At 44.7% G+C, this 17,525-nt stretch overlaps 6 protein-coding genes across 7 annotated transcripts; 4 read left to right on the top strand and 2 right to left on the bottom strand.

Annotated features, from left to right (window-relative positions):
* Positions 1–470: 470 nt before the first annotated feature.
* LOC108112333 (nose resistant to fluoxetine protein 6) lies at positions 471–4,880 on the top strand. Of its 2 annotated transcripts, none has more exons than XM_017222161.1 (6): positions 471–654; positions 2,269–2,626; positions 2,701–3,538; positions 3,599–3,964; positions 4,028–4,571; positions 4,645–4,880. In XM_017222161.1, exons 2-6 carry the CDS (start codon positions 2,296–2,298, stop codon positions 4,768–4,770), a joined length of 2,205 nt encoding a protein of 734 aa, XP_017077650.1. In that variant the 5' UTR covers positions 471–654; positions 2,269–2,295; the 3' UTR covers positions 4,771–4,880. The 2 variants fall into 2 exon arrangements, with proteins under 2 accessions (XP_017077650.1, XP_017077651.1); XM_017222162.1 differs by having other exon boundaries at positions 621–805.
* Positions 4,881–5,196: 316 nt separating this feature from the next.
* On the top strand, positions 5,197–7,042 carry LOC108112862. The gene is made up of 2 exons (XM_017223188.2): positions 5,197–6,557; positions 6,611–7,042. Exons 1-2 carry the CDS (start codon positions 5,343–5,345, stop codon positions 6,962–6,964), a joined length of 1,569 nt encoding a protein of 522 aa, XP_017078677.1. The 5' UTR covers positions 5,197–5,342; the 3' UTR covers positions 6,965–7,042.
* Positions 7,001–8,381, bottom strand: LOC108112865 (protein FAM185A). The gene is made up of 3 exons (XM_017223191.1): positions 7,730–8,381; positions 7,487–7,670; positions 7,001–7,424 (listed from the first exon to the last, which is right to left on the bottom strand). Exons 1-3 carry the CDS (start codon positions 8,303–8,305, stop codon positions 7,057–7,059), a joined length of 1,128 nt encoding a protein of 375 aa, XP_017078680.1. The 5' UTR covers positions 8,306–8,381; the 3' UTR covers positions 7,001–7,056.
* A 70-nt stretch (positions 8,382–8,451) lies between these two features.
* LOC108112866 (V-type proton ATPase subunit D 1) lies at positions 8,452–9,539 on the top strand. The gene has a single exon (XM_017223192.1). It carries the CDS (start codon positions 8,567–8,569, stop codon positions 9,305–9,307), a length of 741 nt encoding a protein of 246 aa, XP_017078681.1. The 5' UTR covers positions 8,452–8,566; the 3' UTR covers positions 9,308–9,539.
* A 153-nt stretch (positions 9,540–9,692) lies between these two features.
* LOC108112863 (translation initiation factor eIF-2B subunit gamma) lies at positions 9,693–11,437 on the top strand. The gene is made up of 4 exons (XM_017223189.1): positions 9,693–9,953; positions 10,013–10,521; positions 10,577–10,717; positions 10,776–11,437. Exons 1-4 carry the CDS (start codon positions 9,797–9,799, stop codon positions 11,340–11,342), a joined length of 1,374 nt encoding a protein of 457 aa, XP_017078678.1. The 5' UTR covers positions 9,693–9,796; the 3' UTR covers positions 11,343–11,437.
* On the bottom strand, positions 11,348–17,120 carry LOC108112864 (putative cyclin-dependent serine/threonine-protein kinase DDB_G0272797/DDB_G0274007). Its single transcript, XM_017223190.1, has 3 exons — positions 16,900–17,120; positions 12,478–12,930; positions 11,348–12,418 (listed from the first exon to the last, which is right to left on the bottom strand). Exons 1-3 carry the CDS (start codon positions 16,902–16,904, stop codon positions 11,575–11,577), a joined length of 1,302 nt encoding a protein of 433 aa, XP_017078679.1. The 5' UTR covers positions 16,905–17,120; the 3' UTR covers positions 11,348–11,574.
* Between the last annotated feature and the right edge of the window lie 405 nt (positions 17,121–17,525).

Genomic DNA, 17,525 nt, shown 5'->3' on the forward strand with positions numbered 1-17,525 from the left:
TAAACAGGTATACATAATTGATATGATAACATATAATAAAAATATTGAACTCAATAAAAAAATGTCCTAAAAATTGTTAAAACCTGTAATAGTCCTGTATATTAAGTCCTGACTGCTTTAAGGGAATTCGATGTAATGCCGCTCCTTGGCGATCCCAATTCTGGGGAACGCCCCCTTATCATCGCGGTGTCAATGAACGCAATCGATCGATCGATCGGTGTGAAAAACGAGAACGTGAAGACCGGCACTTTAAAGCCCGGCTTTGTGACGTATAAAAGAGCCGATCGCAAATGCAGGCCGTCCAGATTCCCCCAAAAATAAACAACGCGAAAAGCAGTTTCGCTTTCATCGCTCGTTTTTTGTATTTTGTTTTTTAAATACCCGCTTGATACCTGTTCACGTGGGCTTACGGAGTTTATAAAGGTTTGGATCGCAGCAAAGGGTCACAGTTTCACGGAAAGACGCGAAGCTGCGAGTGTCGCGCTTAAAAATTATCAATAAAAATAAATAAAGTTCGTGGTTTCGATTTCAAACATTACAAAAGAAAATAAACAAGCCGAAAAAATAATAAACAAAATTGTTATAAAACAAAAAAACGAATGCGAAGGACAGTTCTATATTGATTGGATACTTGAATTTGGGTCTCAACTGAAAGTAGGTCAATTTTATTTGCTTGAATTTAAATTAGATCCGTAGATCCGGGACTTTTTGTCCTCTTTGACAGCCAGTTTCCTATGCCTTGACCCCTAATCGCGATTCAAAAACGGCAACATAAAAAGGAGCAACAAATAAATCACCATCTTCCGTAAGGCACTACCATTAATAACTAAAGAAACTATTTAAGCACACACGCAAGCCAACATACATGGCAAAATCAGAGCCAGTTTTCGCGAATATTAGTTACAAAACCATCGTTTGTCCAAAAAACTGGGCGATCGGGATCCGATAGACTGGCAAAGTTAAGGTGAAGGTTCATTTGCATAGCCAAAAACCCAACAACAGAAATAGATGCGATTTACGATTTACCCTTGAAACGGTTTCATCCAAAAGCCATTAGGTGCCATAAAATGCAAACTCGCTATCGGTGGCTTACAACTTGGCGAGTCTTGGCGACGTCTTCGAGAGCAAAGAAAACATTTGGCTATAATAATATTATTCGGTTTTTAGCCCACGCCTGCGCCAAATTGGCCAAATGCCCGGGGGATTCATTCTCGAATTTCTACCTCAATCAGCCTAAGCAAACATCGTTTAAGATGAGTGTTTTTGGGCAAACAATAATTCGTTGGCTTTCATGATGATTTATATATGTAAATTCTAAAACACGTGCCCCAAAACGTTTCCAATCCTAAAACCCTTGCCAAATTTGGTCTGCCTTTGGGATAGTCAAAAACATTTACCAGGCACACGCACTCTAGTCGTTGACCTCTGTCAATTTTGCAGATATATATTCGTACATGAGGTATATATAAAAGGTAATAACACTGAACTTGGGGCGTCAATAGTTGGTACTTGAAATCGAATGAATCAACGCGTGTGACAAGTTCGACTGATTTTTGCCTTTGGCAGCCCATAAACCTTCAGGTGACTGTTTTTTTCTTCTGTTGCTGGTGAATTTCTCGTGAATCAAAGTAATCCGATACATTGGACCTGACATTGAGACGCACTTACCGCTCGGATGCGGCTAATTGATGTTTGAATTGAACTCCACCTTCCACTTCAGTTGCCACTTCCATGTTCTGCGATCAGTTAACTGGCAGATGTACTTCCCCCTTTTGAAAACCTGGCTAGTGTCCCTTAAGCCTTTTCGCTTAAAAAGAATAGTAAAAATTACTTTTTTATAACAAGATCATGATATAATTGATGAAAGGTTTCTATTAATTCGCTTCTTTAAAAACCACAAATAAAATAGTTTTATTATTCATGTTTTACCTCCCAACATCGTTTTGATAAATATTGGTCAAAAGTGAAAGTTTGTTTCAGTGAAAAAGGTTTCTTTTTAGCAAAAGATTTAAAAAAAAAAGAAAATAAATAAATAAGTTAAGATCTGAAGTGGTTAACTAATTACTGATTGCAGCAATTGTTGGACAATCAAATGCATCTTAGCTATATGTGAGTTACGGGTCTGCCAGGTCGTAAAGCTTTTCCGGTAGGAAGTTGATGTAACTCTGTTTGTTTTTCCCTCCTTGAGGGCTCTGTCACTGTTTTTCTCAACATTAGAGTGCTCGGGTATTGATGGGTAAACAATTAAACACCTCTTACTTTTTCCAGCTGCCGCTTTGTTAGCGGTCAATTGGCATGGCAAGGCACTTGAAATTGGTCTTAATCATCTGCATCTTGGCCTTGGTGGCGCATGCAGCCGTAAATGAGTCAACATTGCGACGGCATCGCTATGATTACGGACTTTTTAATGGCAGCCTAGAGTTGGCAACAGAAGTGATTACAAAAGATATCCAGAGGAAAGAAGGATCTATGGAACAAACGAGCCATGAGCCACATCTCATTCGAAGCTCTGTCATCTTTGGATTAACCAAAGTGGCCAATGAGAGCAATGTGAATCCCAGATGCCATGCCCATCTCAAACAGGTGCAGCGCGGAATTCTCAGTAAGCAAGCTTGGGCCATAAAGGGTAAGTAGCCTTTAGAGATATAGAAAGGGTCTTCTTATCTTTTAGCATGTTTTAAGCAAACTATATAATTCCAGTTCTTGATGCGTCGGGAACCAAGCCATCTGGTTTCGTTTTTGGCCAAAACTATTGGTTGGGAAGTCGGGAAGCATGTCGTGGCGTCCAGAGACCAGTTGGTATCACTTTATCTCGGAACTATGAGCGAGTGATGCACTACAGCATCCTGACACAAAGGGCACCCTTTGGAATGGACTACCGGGTGATATACCTTCGCCACCAATCACCTTGGCAGGTGGAGATCAAGGTGATGTCCGAACAGGTCCTTCACATTGGTCTATGCTTACCCAGTTCCTGCGGCTCCGAAGAGGTGAAACAGCTGGCCAGGAACTATGTGTCCGAAGGTTCATTCGCCGAAGACGACATCTTCGACATGCAACCGGAAGTGCTCTACATTAAGGATCTGAAGCTGAGTGAACGCTTTTTCCAGCGATTGACTTTCCGGCTGGTAGTGGCTGCCATCCTGGTAACAGGAGCTCTTATGCTCTGTGCCCAGCAACTGCGGGTGGCCAAGACGGACGGTGAACCAGATGAGGGTTTAGCTCCTGTGGAATCGGAGCTCTGGCACGCACTGGAGTCCCTGTTGAAAAGGGAGCCACTTAAGAAATTTGTATCCTGCTTTGATGTGACGAATAATTGGAAAAAAATCTCCGCCACGAGGGATAACCAGCCAGGGGAAATCCCAATCATGAATGGACTAAGATCTGTTTGCGCCATCTGGATCCTTATCTTCCATGTGGTGTGGTACATGTACTTTACAGTGCATAACAAAACAGTGCTGCTGTCTTATGCGGAGAAGGTCTTCTTCCAGTATGTTTCTACGGCCCCTCTTCTGGTTGATGTATTCTTCACCATCAGGTTCTGTCTAATAACCTAAAAATATAAACCATTTATAAGTTAATCCTTTTTTGTTTCTAGTGGCTTTTTGCAAACCTACAACTTCCTCAGAAATGTCAATCAAATGAAGGAAGTGCGTCGCAATGGCCTGTGGGGCAATATGAAGCTTTTTGGAAAGCTGCTGTTCCACCGATACCTGAGATTAGGTCCACTCTACTTGGTGGTGATGGGTAGCGTTGACTTGGCCTTTGCCTACATAGGAGACGTTTCGGTCTTCCATATTAACGAGAGATTTGACGAGCTGTGTCCACAGTACTGGTGGAGAAACCTGCTCTTCATCCAGAACCTTTTCGATCACCGGGAGATGTGTGCCAATTGGAGTTGGAGTCTGGCATGTGACATGCAGTTCTTCTTGCTGGCAAACATTGTACTCTTTATTTACGCCAAGTAAGTACGGATTTAAAATATACGGATAGTGATAAAATCAAATTCCATTACGTTTCCGTCTAGGCATCCGAAATTGGCCAAAGCACTTACACTTTCTGGACTCATGGCCACAATAATCTGGTCCTACGGCATTGGAATCACCAACAATTTTGAGTTCTCCTTCGATTCCACCTATGCTACTGGCACCCTGATATACACGAGTCCTTTTGTGAGGGTTCTACCTTATATTGTGGGAGCGATAGCCGCTTGGTGTTTCCAGGAGAAACAATTCCAGTTAGAGATGAGTGAACGACGGACTCGCCGGCTGTGGCATTTAAGTATCCAGGTATTCGTGGGCTGCATTTACTCCACGGTAAAGCGGGACCTGGGCCATCTGATCACCATATCACTGTTTGTTCTGGGACGGGGTTTGTTTGCCCTTACTGTTTGCTGGATGATCGTGGGCAGTGCATCCGGAAGTGGCGTTTGGTGGTCACGACTGCTGGAGGCCAAGTTCTTTCAGCATCTCAATCGCCTGTCCTATGCCATATATCTATTGAATCCCCTGGTGATTGCCCTCGTTTACAGTTTGACCAGCACGAGTTCTGCAGTTGATCCTTTTCTGCTAGTAAGTAATCAAATTGTGTTTCTCACTCTTCATATTAAACTTAAAAAACTTTTTTTTCATTTTTAACTTTTAGAGCGTCGTCTGTTGCGGATTTACGGTGATCGTCTATCTTGCCTCCATCGCCTTTTCTCTGGCTTTTGAGCTGCCCTACAGCAATCTGTCCAGTTTGCTGCTCAAGGGAAAACCAAAAACCTCATAAACTGTGATTACATCTCATTGTTAGCATTATATCTAAGTCAGTTATTAATAAGAAATTATGGTAAAAAATATATTTGGATAACAAATCTTAAATATTACAATACAATTTTGGCGCCAATATGTAACAGTTTATTGTGGATTGTATTGGATTTTAAGTGGATAAGCACCCGAATACAACGAATTCGTTTTTTACCTTGGTCAAAGAATTTTAATTACTTTAACCAAACAAAAACTTAATTAATTAACTACTATAAACTGTCGTACTTCACATTTACTCACTTTATGCCGTAGGAAAATTTAATGCATCAAAAGAAAAATGCGGAAAACTTATATTCTACCAAAATACTAAAAAGTATGACCAGGTAATAGCGTCTAAGAAATGCCATCTCTACCGCAAACTTTCGGTAAGCTTTATGATATATTAATGAAAAATCTACAGTCCCACTGACCGCGTCTAAAAAAAAGATTAAAAAAAAAACTTGTCTAAAAAATATTGATTATCGTCCGCCGCCATTGCGCGTTCTATCAAAGAAAGCCGTTGACCAGTTAGCCCAGATCGAGATCTAGATAGAAATGCCCAAGGAAGATGCGGAGCCGTCGGCGAGTGGCGCTGCAGTGGCCACCAAGGAAAGCGATGTGCCTCCCGCGGAAAATGCAACCCACAAGGAAAGCGACGCATCCGCCTCTGCCAGCGTCTCAGCCAGCGCAAGTAGCGCTTCGACCACGCCCCCACCCGCCCAGGAAGACGCAGAGGAGGCAGAACTGCTGGAGCGGATGCGGGGTGATGCAGTCGGGAACACCATGTACAGCAGTCGGTTCATCCTGCAAACGGTTATGAAGCTAGTAGAACTGCAGCCAGATTCACCATTAGAACAGCAGCTGGAGGACGATCTCTGCAAAGTGTGGGATATGTCGGTGTCCCCTGAAGTCGTCACCCTGCTCCTGGAGAACGAGGCCATAGATCCGATCATGTTCTCCTTGATTGCGGGCTGTGAGGATGTCCGTCTGTATGAGATTCTCATCGGCTTGCTTGGCAATATGTGCGCCCAGGTGGAGTGTGCCGAGCTACTTACCTGCAGTCACAGCACGATGGAAACCCTCTTCAAACTGACCAACTGCATGGACACCGCCATGTTGATCCAGCTGATGCGACTCTTTCAGTACATCATGGCCCATGTGCTAAGTGGCAAGGAACAGTTCGCTGTTGACTGGTACATCTGCTTTGCAGCCTTTGAAAACTCAGCTCAAAATCTTGGCAGGATTCTTCAACAATCAGTGAGTGATGAACTGCTTGTAGCTGCTCTTAAAGCCACAAATGCTGTGCTGGCCAGTTGCGCCTTGGTAGAGGAGGAGAATGCGAAGTCAACTTTGAATTTGAAGCCCTTTGCAGAGGTATTTCTTGTACCAGAGCTATGCGATGGCGTCAATAGCGCTTTCCTGCGACTCATGCGCGATGATCAGGCCAAACTAGCCGACGAGGAAGCTGGTGAGGAGAACGGTGAAGCAGAAGTACCAGCCGCCGCCCAGGACAGTGATGAAGATGCCGACGTTGGTTACGACTCGTGCGGCCCGAAAATAACCTGTGATGTGGAGATCATACAAACCTACCTCAACATATGCACCATCCTGGTCCAGCTGCCAGAGGCGCAGGCCTCTATGGATGTTTACGCACCCAGCATAGTCAGTTGCCTTGCACGGATACTGCAATTCCTGCAACAGCCGCTGCAACTCATTCCATTGGGAGAACGACAGGAGGAGTATCTAGAGGATCTGGCGCACATTTGGAGTGTAAGTTGGATCACTAATGAATCGTAATTGTTACTAAATACTTCTTATTACAGCGACTGAAGTACTTTTATAACAAGGAAGCATTCTCAAATCTTCTTGAGTTATGGTACAGATTAAAGCAGCACATTGATAATTACACCGGAAGTGATCCAGATGCCAACGATTTTGAAGAGGATGAGGAAGAAGAGGAAGATGCTCCCAAGGAGCAGTATGTGGAGAATGCCTTCAAGTTGCAGCGCTTGCTAGCCTACATGGTCATAAAGGCGGAGAACACGGATCTCCAAGAGATTGGCGATGAAAAGGTACAGCTTTTTGTGTCTGCGCTAAAAGCTGAAGAAGATGCAATCTTCTCAAAGGCCCTCGAATGCCTGAGCGATAATGTGGATAAGGAGTCGGGCCAAGCCTAAGGAATATACCTCCATTAAAGGAAAGACAAAAATGACTGAGATTGTAGCTTGCAGCTCAATATATTCGTAACTTAGTAAGAGCCTGTCTTTAACTATGGTAGTTCGGTTCCAATGACATTTAGTTTTGCTCTCATCATATCGCTCCAGGATTGTTTTCCAAGGCGGACGCCTTTGGCGCCAGTGCTGCTGACTTGTAGGAGATTTGTGTTAGAATTGCTTAGCAGGAATTTGTTTTTGTCCACGTTGAGAGCATGGGCTACATGTTCTAGTCCGGTCTCCAATTTAACTTCAGAGGCTGTTATCTCTATGTGGAGGTCCTGCTCAATGGCTTGTGATATATGAATTAAAGCCTCTTCGTCTAGGTTGTGGGCATCGATTTTATTGTGACCCACAAGCTCTGATAGTTGGACATTTAAGCTGCCCCCTTTGGTCATTACTTGCAGGTTTCCATGTACACCAGCTGGAATAAGATAATGATTATATTATAACATATAGTATATGAGATTTCTGAAATAGACTTACTCATATTTAGATCTGCTGATTGGTGGATATGAACTTGGCTGCTTTTGTGGACATTCTTAAGTTCCAGGCGTCCAGTTTGCGTCTGGAATTTGGAGTTTTCTACATAGCAACAGTCTGTTTCAATACTGCCAGCCTTGGTGGAGCAATTCAGGCTATCTCCTTGTAATTTGTCCAATGAAATGCTCTGCGGAGGGGATTTATAAGTTTATGAAAGCTTAAACTATATGGCAACCATTATCTTACCCCATTGTGTGTTTCTATTTCGGTGATCTTCCCCAGCAGCGTTCCCTGGCAAATGATTTGACCGTTTTCGCTAAACAGGCTTATATTAGTGGCTTTAATATTCTTGGTGAGGATGCCTCCGTCTGCCTTGACCTGCAAGAGTTCACTCTGGACTCCTTCCACCCGAACGTTTCCTTTGGCATCCACGGCAACATCTGATCGCACAGGAATTTGCAGATTGCACTCGAATTGCGAGGTTTGCTCTGTCAGTTTCTTTACCACCACATTGACCACCTTGTCTTCATCGGTTATTTTTACATCTAGCGATACATTGCAGTTTTTTACTTGACCACCAATTAATTGGGCTATAAACACATCTCCGCTGGTGTACTTATGCACATCCGCCGGTTGGATCCGCACGAAAACATCAGACTTAACGTTGATCCTAGCAAAAGGATTTACATAATGCAGTATTTCTTGGTGGACCATGCGTCTGTTCACCGCCATGATTGGCTTAAAATGCACCCTACTCTTTTTTGCGTATTGCCGGAGATGGTTGTTTATTTGTGGCAACCATACACGTTGCAGCAGCATCATAAACCGAAAAAAAAACAAAAAGAATCGTTCAGCTTGTTTACTTTTAAGTGCAAAATCAGCTGTGCTATGGTATTTAACAACACTACATTCTACCTTCATTCTAAGCACTAACGTTATCGATTGCCTGCTGGCAGTAACCAACACTGCCGTCCGTCATTTTCCAGTTGGAGTTTTTCAGTGTTCTGCGACGGTTGCAGTTTTTCTGATACGCAGTTGAAAATAGTTTAATCCAGCCAATTACCGCCCGAAAGAAGCAGCAAAATGTCCGGAAAAGATAGGCTACCGATTTTCCCGTCCCGTGGTGCTCAGATGTTGATGAAGGCCCGTCTGGCTGGAGCCCAAAAAGGTCATGGTCTCCTGAAAAAGAAGGCGGATGCCCTCCAAATGCGATTCCGTATGATTCTCGGCAAAATCATCGAGACCAAGACCCTGATGGGTGATGTTATGAAAGAGGCTGCCTTCTCGCTGGCGGAGGCCAAGTTCACGTCTGGCGACATCAACCAAGTGGTGCTCCAGAATGTCACCAAGGCCCAGATCAAGATCCGCACCAAGAAGGACAACGTGGCTGGTGTTACTCTGCCCGTATTCGAGTCCTACCAGGATGGATCCGATACCTACGAACTGGCCGGATTGGCCCGTGGTGGTCAGCAGCTGGCTAAGTTGAAGAAGAACTACCAGATCGCCGTTAAACTGCTCGTAGAGCTGGCCTCTCTACAGACCTCGTTCGTCACCCTGGATGAGGTGATCAAGATCACAAACCGTCGTGTGAACGCCATCGAGCATGTGATCATCCCCCGTATCGATAGGACCCTGGCCTACATCATCTCCGAACTGGACGAGCTGGAGCGTGAGGAATTCTACCGACTGAAGAAGATCCAGGACAAGAAACGCGAGGCTAGGATCAAGGCCGATGCTAAGAAGGCGGAGTTGTTACAACAGGGAATTGATGTCCGCCAGCAGGCAAATATACTGGATGAGGGCGATGATGACGTTCTGTTCTAAGTATTATCTTGGATGTGTATATTCCAGCAATATTATTGTTAAACTATTTCTGTTCAGTAACCGTTTCCATATATTGTAATTCGCAAAGGGCAAGCCACAAAACTTAATTGTACCTATTGTAGCAAAAGTGTGTAGACTATTCCAATAAGCAGAAAAAGTATGTATTCCATTTTTGTAGTGTAGTGTAAGCTGCGCAAATCATGCATTAAAGTCTTGTTGTTTCATACGAAAAGCATCCTGTGTAATTTATCAGTAAATTATAGGGAATTTTCAATGCAAAAAGGGTCATCTGACTTGTTTTATACAATAGCAAATACAACAAAAACAATGACACAGTCACATGACAGCAAACATATGTCTGATTGGAAACAGTGTTGGGCAACGCGCTCATGTGTTGCTCTTGCATTCTGATCAGCTGTTTGCGTGGCTTTTTTGTATTTGCACGCTTTTTGGCCGAAATTTATTTTTAATTGAATTTTCTGTGTCACAATGACCAATTCAGAGTTCCAAGCTGTAGTTTTTGCGGCAGGGCGTGGCACTAGGCTGCCCGAAGTCTTGGGCGATGCTCCCAAATGCCTGCTACCGGTGGGCCCATATCCTCTGATCTGGTATTCTCTAAATCTGCTGCAACAACACAACTTTTCAGGTAATTCAGAAAGTTGAAAGTTAAATCCTGATATTAATGGCGAGTATTGCCCTCTCTAGAGGTTATTGTGGTAGTTTTAGAGCAGGAAAAGCTGGAAATTCAATCGGCTCTGGAAAACACCCCTCTAAAGCTGAAAATAGACTACGCCACGATTCCCAATGACAGTGACTTTGGAACTGCGGACAGTCTGCGCTACATATCTGATAAAATAAAGTCGGACTTTTTGGTGGTCAGCTGCGACTTGGTCAGCAATGTCAGTCTGTATCCGCTGATTAACAAATTCAGGGAGCATGATGCCACACTGGCGTTGCTCCTCTTTCCCAGTGGATTTGAGTCGGATGTGGTGATGCCGGGTCCCAAGAGCAAACACAAGCCCGAAAGGGATGTGATTGGCATCCATGCAGCCACTCAGAGATTGGCCTTCGTCTCCGCCGCTAGTGATTGCGAGGAAACCCTCAATATTCAACGACATTTGCTGAAGAACCGAGGCAGATTAGATGTGTACAGCCGCCTGGTGGATGCCCATGTCTATGTGCTGAAAAAGTGGGTCATCGACTACCTTCGTAGGGCAAGTAAAGGTGCTGCTTTAAGTTAACTTTCTCTCTTACATTGTACCATTGCAGAAGGAGAACATTTCTACTTTTAAGGGCGAGTTTCTGCCGCATTTAATCAAGAAGCAACACTCCAAACGACCGCTCAAAACGGTGCAGGATACTACCTCCGAAGTGGGTGTGGTCACCAAGAATGAGGACAACGTTCTGCATGTGAGTAGGCATAGCCATCCGTAAACCGTAATAAATCGTCTAATGTATTAATTTTTAGTATGTGGGGCACACCATTCTGGACCAGAAGATCACGCAGACCTCTCTCTTTAACCAATCTCTGTCCCAAGCCCCCTATCATGGAGACCTGTTGCGCTGCTACGGCATCCAAGCGCCCAAGGAGGCGATTGGAGTGCGGGTAAACAACACTCTTAGCTTCTTGGCCATCAATCGTAAGTTAGCCAGCATCTGGAACGATCTGTGTGGGGACAACCATCCACTAATCTCCCCGGGAGCACTGGTGAAATCGACCCAAACGAAGGAGATTATAGCTGCCGACAATGCCAAGTTGTCCGAAAAGACCTCACTGAACTTTAGCGTTTTTGGACCCAACTGCATCATTAATCCCAAAAATATTGTGGCTAACTCACTCATAATGTCCAACGCCGTTGTGGAAGAGGGTTGCAACATCGACAATTGCATCATCGGCCATCGGGCACAGGTGAAGAGTGGATCCGTCCTGAAAAACTGCATCATTGGACCGAACTACGTGGTGGAGGAGGGCACTCACAGCCAGGCAGTGCATCTATCCAACGCGGATCAGTTCATGGAGATAGACATACAGTGAGCGGCTAACTTAATGTGGCTTCCTTTATTAACGAATTGAGTTAGAAGGCGGATTCTTCTAGCAGGACATTAAATATTACAAATAGGTACACAAAACTCGCGCAAGGATTTTCGGGCTTGACAGAGAGCTGGGGCGAGAGCTTAAAGCTACTTAGATTGGGGAATATACACGAGAGGTGGTGGATTCGAGGGAACGACAAGACTGTTTTCTGCTCACTCCTCCGCAATCCTCCTCACTTCCTCCGTTCGTAGAGGTACTCATCCTCATAATACCTCGGCGTTGTGGCAATGAACACCTGTGGCCGGCGTTGTTGCAGCGATATGTTGATCTCCTCGGGCGTGCGGAAGACTTGCTGTTGCTGCTGCTGCAAATGCTGCAGCTGGGGAGCGGCAGTGTAGAAACGGTACGGCGCCGGCGTCACGGTTGGCGCCAGCGTCTGTGGCCTTTGCTGGTGCAGTTGCAACTGGGGCTGGTGCAACTGATGCAACTGCAACTGCGGCTGGACTGTGGTCGCGGGCAATGGCTTCCGGTAGGCCAGGGTAGTCGGCTGAGGTTGGGGCTGGTGGCGGATCTGCGTCACCACTTGTGGCTGTGGCTGAGCCTGTTGCTGGTGCTGCTGAGGCTGTTGGTACTGTACCCTGACTTGGGGCTGTTGCTGTGGTTGCTGGTAAGCCACCACTTGGCGATGTTGCTGCTGGGGTTGCGGTTGTTGCTGCTGGTGGTGTTGCTGCTGGTGATGTTGCTGCTGGATGCGTGGCCTTGGCGCAGCAGGCAGCTCCTCTTCCTCGTCATCGTAACGCTCGTGTTCGTAATAGTTCTCTGGGAAGTAGCGTTCCGAGTAGCGCAGCGTGACATTGGGCTTGCTCTGGTGCTCCTGGAGATTGATCGGCTTGTAGAGGTAGTCATTCACTATATGATACTTGGAGGACTGCTTGCAGATGTTGTCGTGCGAGGGTGGCATGCAGATCAGATGGATCTGGTGGAAGGTGAATCCCTCGGGACAGATCCACGAGTGCTTCTGGCTCTCCTGACAGTAGTGGAAGACTTCGCAACTCAGCGATTCGTCGGCATAGTAGCTGTAGGCAAATGTTATAGTTAAGGAAATGTATTTAGAGATCATGATATGTGTACCCACCCAGAGTTCCTGTCTGTGCAGCTGAAGGATGACTTGCTCAGTAGGGTGGACAGACGATCTGGCTCCTCCACTTCCTCCTCCTCCTCTTCGCTCTCTTCGCTAAGGGGCTTCTTCAGCTGTCCCTGGATCTTAAGGAAATTGCTCTGCTGCTTGGCATTTCGATTGGCGTATACCTGGCGTGGTGCCTCCTCCTGATCCTCCTCGCTGTACTCATAGAGTTGGCGTTGCTGTTGGGGCTGCTGGCGATAGGCCAGATGAGTCTGAGCCTGTGTCTCGAAATCATCCAGCTCCTCCTCGCCTCCGCTGGAACTAACGTCCAGCGATCGTGCCTCGAAACCCTTGGGCTTGGCTGTTGTGGCCGTGGCCGAAGGTGCTCCAGTGGCTGCTCCCTCTACGCAGTTGGCCCACAAGCCAGTGGCTACAGCCAGGACTAGAAGAACGGCTGACGGGATGCTGCAATGGAAGCAATGGAAATCAATTGATGAGTCAGCCTGGTTTATGATATGGGAAACTCTGTGGCAACAAGACAATCAACCGAAAAAAACGCGGGAAAATATTTCTGCGAACCTTTTCGCGAAGATGCCGCCAAATTGCAGCCGAAGAAGGCAGCATCATCGGATCGTCATTGGCATCGGCAGCCCAGCGACCAGTTATGCAAGAGACCAGACCAGACCAGCCAGCCAGGCCAGAAAACTTGTTATAAGGCAACACGGCAAGTCCCCCAAGATCGAAACGGGCCACGGAGTTTGCTACATGGAGATGCAACTGCGGCTGGGAAGGCAAGGAAAGCTGAGCTTAGGGAATCACTGATCATGGCATACGCTTGTTAACCCAACCAACCGCAGACCGTAACCAAAAGATTTGAATATTTTCGGGAAATACTAATCCAGGTAATAAACTTGATCTTAGTTTTCTAGTTCTGAATTAGCAGTTATGGCCAACTAAACTTGGCCTATATTGGCAATATTAAGTGAGATTTAGAATAGTTTATTAGTTTGGAAGTTCATAAAAATCTTTGAGATTTCTCTATGTAATGTAACTAAAACCATCTGCATTCACCTTTATAATATTTATATTAACTGGTTTTCTAACCCCCACTTTGAGACCGTGATCTTATAGCTCATATACCCCGACTAGCAGACAGTATGATGAAGATGCTCAGCCTGCGGCGGCGGGTTCAATTTGAACGCCATTTACCCGAGACCCACTCGCTGACTCGACTTGGCTGAATGTCAACTGCTGTTCATACGCATAATATCTACCCCTGTCGAGGAGGGAATTCCTGGCCTGGAAACGAAGCGAATCCGGTGGTGCTGGCCAGTCCAATTAACCAATGTTACGTGCCTGCATCTAATTGGGGCCATAACGTCAAAGCCCGAGTAAGAGTCGCAAAATAGTTAGGCAAGGTGAAATATGCGAGAGCTGTAATAAAAGCAAAAGCAAAAGTCGGACCTCACTTTTACTTTTCACGCCAATCGAGTGTCCGGCTTTCGAGTGACTTTGAACCCGTGGTACTCTAGCGGATTCCTAACTGAATTGGGCCAGGCCAATAAATCTGGAGAGCGTCTCTTATGCAAGTATCGAATTTTCCAGCTGGCAATTTGTCAGCCTGTCGCTTGGCAGCTGCAAGTTGCAAGTTGCTAGTTTGCACCTTTGAACTTTAAGAGCTGGGCTGAGAGTGCCACTGTTGCCTGTTGCATTGTCACTGTCAGCGAACCTTTTGCGCAACCTCCATGGGAATCCGTCGGGAATCTGCCCAAAGGAATTGCCATCATCCCACCTGCAAACACACATGCAAATATCTCAGCACATTCCAACGCTGCACTAAAGCTGGAGTGCTCCACTTGTGCACCACAAACAGCACTCTCGCAGTCGCAATAGCCAGTGTGTCTGCCATAAATGGGGGAATTGGTTGCATGTCTCGGGATCTGTTTCTGCTTTTGGTCCAGATGCAGACGTTATCGCACTGCAGTTACATCATGCATATAGCATATAGCATAGAGCCATGGAGCAGCCATTGGAGGCGATGCGTTGATGCTGATGGTTTTCGTCGGCTCCGAAACCAGCAGCTCCTCAATCCCCTGGCTCTGATTCCACAGATTTAGACCCGTACCCGTACCCTCCGCTAAACCTACTTCTGGAAACCACAAGACAGGCGAAGCCGTCGGTTTCGTTATAAATTCCAGTTGGAGTTGGTTTTTGTTATTTTTTCTGTTTTTTTACCTCTATGTGCCACCGGGTTTTCTTGCGTATGGAACTCGGACTATATTTGCTTTTGATTTCCTTAAATGTTGGGTGTGCGTCATGTTAGGCGGGCATTTTAGGGGTGACATAAGCGCCGGTCTAAGATTACGACATTTGGCAAGCCACTTGCATTTTGATAAGTGTGCTTGTTTCTGGACAAAAACAAAAATGAAACTAAACGAGAGTGTACATTTCTTGTATAACTCTCAATGGGCATTTTCATTGGAAGTAGGCAGAGAATTAGGAGCTTAGCCCACTTAACGCCACAATCCGTTTGGTTACCCGCTGTTTTCCATCCATTTCAATTTCCATTTTCATTTCCATTACCATTTCCATTTCTCGACTCTTTAGCATGTAATCGGTTCGAGTTCGTTGCCTAAGTCTTTTGTTTTCACTTGCTGTAGTTGCAGTTTATTCGAGTGCTTAATTAAACACTCGCTCGTTAACACAACTCCCGATGCCATTAAACTGTGTGAAACATGAAAGCCCAAAAACAAAATATAAACAATAATACATTGCACTGCTTTAATTTCGTTTTTTTCGTTTTTAGTTTTTTGTTTTTTTTTCACTTTTATCTACAGTTTCTTTGGCAGTTAGTGTTTTTTGTGTAACAAATTAAGCGCTGTTACTGTGCGTGCTGTTAGGGCGGTTTTCTGTTTTCGGTTTTTAATGTGCTGGAAATTTCGGGCATCTGGATAATGTGCCACCATAATCGCTTGGCAATGGATTTTATGTTCAACCGTTTTTCTCTTTTGTGTCTCTTTTTTTGTGCTGCGGTAATTTTCACAAATCTGTGACCTTCACTTGGTGGGCTGCCTTAAGTGGGTGTGTTTCTCTGTTTGCTTGGTCCGATGACGGACCAAATCAGATCAGCCAAGGCAAAAAAAAAAGTGAAAGAAATCGATTCGATGGCAATTTATTAATTGCGAGCCCCCAAAGCACTAGCAGACACACACCCCATCCGAAAGTGACCAAAAATCGAAAGCAATTATAGTCGGGTTGGAGGGGGCGGTGGTGGGCGTGGTGTGGCATGGCAGCACGCTTGGGCAATTGCGCATTTCTGTGCGTCGCTGTAATTCCAAACTATGAAATATTGCGTATACGCCACATGCGTCGCAGTGCGTGCATTTGATACAATTCCCTCTCATATTCGCAGTCACTTATATAATATGCCCACAGCATGAGTAATCCACACGACTATGGACTTTTAGAAAGGACCAGCTTTGTGATGCAATCTGTCACAGAGATTGGATCTCCCCATGTCCAGCAGGCGTGACCGTTCCGAGTCCTAATCGATTGATCTACTCTCGGACATTCAATTGCCACAAAGCAAACATAAATTAAAGGTATAAGATCTAAAGATTGAGTAATCTACACGCGAACAAATGATCTTTTATACTGATCTATTGTTAGTTCTAATATTTCAAGAACTACGTGGTGGTAAAACCAATTTCTTTGCCTTATTTCCATCTTGGTAACTTTTTGAGTAATAAAATTTGGCGATTATCTGAGCAAAATGTAATCAAAAAGAACTACCTACTGATTATTTTAAGCGGATTGAAAACTGCCCAGAGACTGTCTAGAAACAATAATAGTGTAAATATTTAAAATAAAAAAATATGCGATAGAAATCATATTGATACTTCAAAACTTCCATCTCAGTAACTTCATAATTCTTATATTAATTAGTACAGAATCCTTTCATTAAACCTCCTTAACCCCAACTTTTTTCCGTGTACCAACTCATATAAATAAGTACAAATATCCCCCTGGGTTTAAGTCAGCTGCCTCAATGAACTGTCGGCAAACAAAAGCGAAAACTCCCACGCCAAAAACACACACACAGAGTCAGAAAACCAACGGAAAAGATATAGAAGGAAAAGTCAGACCAACTATGGTTTTGGGTTTGGGTTTCTGTTTTTTTTCTTGTTGTTTTTGTCTTACGTATGTCGCTGCTGGGTTTTGAAATCGCCCAAAAGAATATTTCGTGGTTGCCAAGTGGCCCAGAAAAATTGGGCCGAGAGAACCCCTCGGAGACCGAGACAATACCAAAAATGCTAATTATCGGTTGCAGCGACTGCAGCACGAATTTATGGCCGCGAGGCAGGCCAAGTCCAGGTTCAGATCCAGGTTCGGACTATGATTCATAGTCGTCATGCTTGCTTATATAGAACTTACTGCATTCTCGCTGCGATCGCCTTCGTTGGTATCCAAATAATCCAAATAGTTTTTTCGGCTCAAGATCAAACACTGCACACTCACTGTATGATCACTTTGTAAGTCGAGTGTTTCTGTTTTCTTGGTTTGGTTTTTATTTATCACTTTGTTGCACTGGGCAGCTAGGCTCTTCTTCTAGCTTCTGCTACTGCTGCTGCTGCTAACGGTTCACTCGTCTGGCTCGAACAACAAAATGAATGACTTTCTTTGGCTTGTTTATGTTTTATACCAAAAAGTACCCTCATAGCCGAAGCCGCCCATTGAGAGGATTGGCCGAGAGAACAGTCACTTCTCCAAGTCTCTCAGTGTCTCGGTTCGTCTCTCTATCTCTCTCTCTATGAGCAGAGCTCTCTGGTTATCTTTCTCTGTCTGGAAAGACTTGACTCAAAAGGCTGTGGAAGTTGAGTGAAGTTTTCCTCATTACCGCCAAGTTCGTTTTCCAAGTCTTTTGTTTTGCACAAGAAGAAAATGATTTTTAAACTATTAAAATCTGAAAAAAAGATTTATAAGTTTGTATTGTTAAAAAATTAAGAAGAAATAACTACTTTTAAAATCTATGTTGGCTTTAAAAAAGAAGAAAATGGAAG

The sequence above is a fragment of the Drosophila eugracilis genome, unplaced genomic scaffold (genome assembly GCF_018153835.1).
Source record: "Drosophila eugracilis isolate 14026-0451.02 unplaced genomic scaffold, ASM1815383v1 contig_90, whole genome shotgun sequence".
Lineage (NCBI taxonomy): Eukaryota > Metazoa > Arthropoda > Insecta > Diptera > Drosophilidae > Drosophila > Drosophila eugracilis.